The sequence below is a fragment of the Coenobita brevimanus genome, chromosome 105, assembly GCF_032717465.1.
Source record: "Coenobita brevimanus isolate Jiangsu-jjx chromosome 105, ASM3271746v2, whole genome shotgun sequence".
Lineage (NCBI taxonomy): Eukaryota > Metazoa > Arthropoda > Malacostraca > Decapoda > Coenobitidae > Coenobita > Coenobita brevimanus.
The window spans coordinates 24,074,086-24,076,585 of NC_137058.1; the positions used below are offsets into that span (position 1 = coordinate 24,074,086).

General features: G+C 45.2%; 1 protein-coding gene across 1 annotated transcript in view; it reads right to left on the bottom strand.

Moving 5' to 3' along the window:
* LOC145416265 (carbohydrate sulfotransferase 1-like) overlaps nt 1–221 on the bottom strand; it is a 22,585-nt gene extending 22,364 nt beyond the window's left edge. The window contains exon 1 of the mRNA XM_080285263.1: nt 97–221. Within this exon, the coding sequence (XP_080141389.1) occupies nt 97–102 (6 nt within the window). The 5' untranslated portion in view covers nt 103–221. The remainder of the gene's footprint in view (nt 1–96) is intronic.
* Between the last annotated feature and the right edge of the window lie 2,279 nt (nt 222–2,500).

Consider the following 2,500-nt stretch of genomic DNA (forward strand, 5'->3'; position numbering starts at 1 on the left):
TGATGATGATGATGATGATGATGATGAGCAGCGGCAGAGAAAGGATTAAATACCCCCTAATACCTAACACCTAATACCCAATCCCCTTCTACTCACCTCCATTGGTAGGGGTCGAGAGGTGAGCCGAGAGTATAAAAAAGCACCGAACTTTCTTTCCACTTCATCACTATCTCATGGAAACCTTCGAATTCTCCTCCTACCTCACGCACACGCACACGCACGCACTCACTCTACCCCCCCAACGCGCACGCAAACTAACGCGCGTGTTTGTGCGTGCGTGCAACCACCAACGAGTTGAAAGACAGACTGGCTTTGGCGCTTTGCTAAGGTTGGGTTGACTTTGACTGAGTTGCCAAGCCGAAAGTCACATGAGATCGCTAAACTTGAATCTGAAAATTGCTAAATTGTCGCTAAAATCGCTACAAACACTGCTAAAAATTCTACACTGCGCCCCAGTCAGACTCTTGACCCCCCATCAGCTCCCCATCCAAATTTCCGAATGATCTAATGTGAGCAAACTGTTCAGCTCTGCTGAGATCTTCTAAATATCGTAAGAAAGTGATAAAAACTAGACTTACGCTAAAACTGCTAAAATATAGTTACTAGATTTATATTCGAATATCGCCAAACACAGAACTCCACAGAACTCGCATGACAAAGTGATTTAATCTCAAAGATATACAGGTATTGAACATAACAAACATATGTTTACAAATACGCATTTTTTTTTTTTTTTTTTTTTTTTTTGCTGATAGAAGTTGACACTAAACGGAAATAAATGTGCCTGAATCTAGCGAAAAATCGCTAACTTGGCGTCTCTGAAAATGCCATGAAAATGCTACTGGGTAAATAATGACATCTGGCAACCCTGGCCAGGTGAGTGCCCCTCCCGCCCCCCCCTCTCCCTACCTTCTCCCTCTCCTTTCTTCCCTCCGTAATCTTCGTCTTCAACCCCTCTTTCGTCTCTTTTCCTTCCTCTAACCCTCTCTTTCCTCCCTTTTCTCCCTCTCCCTCTTCTTATCCCTTTCCCTCTCTTCTCTCTCTCCTTTCTTCCCTCCGTAATCTTCGTCTCCCTCTTTCTCATCCTTCCTTCTCTTCCTCCCTGCCATTCACCTTCTCTCCCCTCTCCTTCTCCCTCTCCCTCTCCTCCCTCCCTCCACCTCCACTTTCGTCCCTCCAGAAACTTCTTTCTCCCTCCCTTCACCCCCCTCCGCTATAACTCAATAATGTTTTAACTTAAATAATAAAGTAATTAACAGATCGGAATGCGAGAGGGCTAAAGTCATGGTTAGTAAGCAGCGGGACATCTGAACTAATACAGCAACTTGCATTAGTAAGGCCACATTTAGACTATGTTGTGCAATTTTGGTGTCCGCAATACAGATACAAATTCTTTACAAAGTGTACAGACAAGAATGACAAAAATGAAACGCCGAGAACGCCCCCAGCTGTCGACACCAAGCGTGGCTCGGTGTGCCTCCGCCAAGCCTTGCACACGGACGCACCATACAACCTGCATGACCTTGTTGACCTAACCAGTTCATCATCCCTTCATACTTTATCACTGACAATAGTTTGGTCGAAATCCGTCCAGGGGTTCAGGAGACATCGCACCCACAAGGATAAACTAAGTCGACCTCATATGATCTTGACCTATGACCCCTTGACCTTGCTGACGTAATCAGCTCATCATTCATTCATACTGTGTCACAGACAAAAGTCTGATCGAAATCCGTCGGGGAGTCAAGGAGATATCGCGTCCTAAGTCGACCCCATGTGACCTTAACCTTTGACCCCTTGACCTAGCTGACTTAATCATTCATCATCTCCTCATACTGTGTCACTGACAAAAGTTTGGTGGAAATCCGCTGATAAGTTCAGGAGATATCGCACACGGAAGTGTTATAACGCAAGCACCCACGCACAGACGCACGGACACAGCAATCACCTAACGCCTCCTACACCATACGTGGCCGGGGAATAATAAGGGAGATACAAGCAAGGTGCGAAAAGTGAACATACAGGGCAGAACACAACGAATGGTTTCAGACTGGATAAATTCCGTGTCAGTAAGGAAATAGGTACAAATTGGTTTGGCAGTAGAGTAGTGGACGAATGGAATAAGCTGCCTATGTAGTTGCTGCCTCTTCCATTGACAGTTTCAAGCATCGGCTAAATATGAATATGACAACTATGCACTATTTTTTTTCTTTTCACGTCTCACAGCGGTAGTCTCTTCTCTTCTTTCACACTTTCCTCTAAAATGTCCACGTTAGTTTTTCTATAATGATTATGTGTTCCTTCACTTTTTCCTCTCGGTATCGGCTGTAGGGTTTGGTGGGCGGGGTAGAGCCTTTATCGTTGCTATCCTTGTCTTATTCTAGTAATTTAGTTGCACTATTTTCCTTCCTCTATCTCTCTCTGTCTCTCCTTCTCTTCCTTCTTACCCTTCGCCTCCCCTCCTCTCCCCTTCCCTCTTCCTCTCCCTCCTTCACCCTTT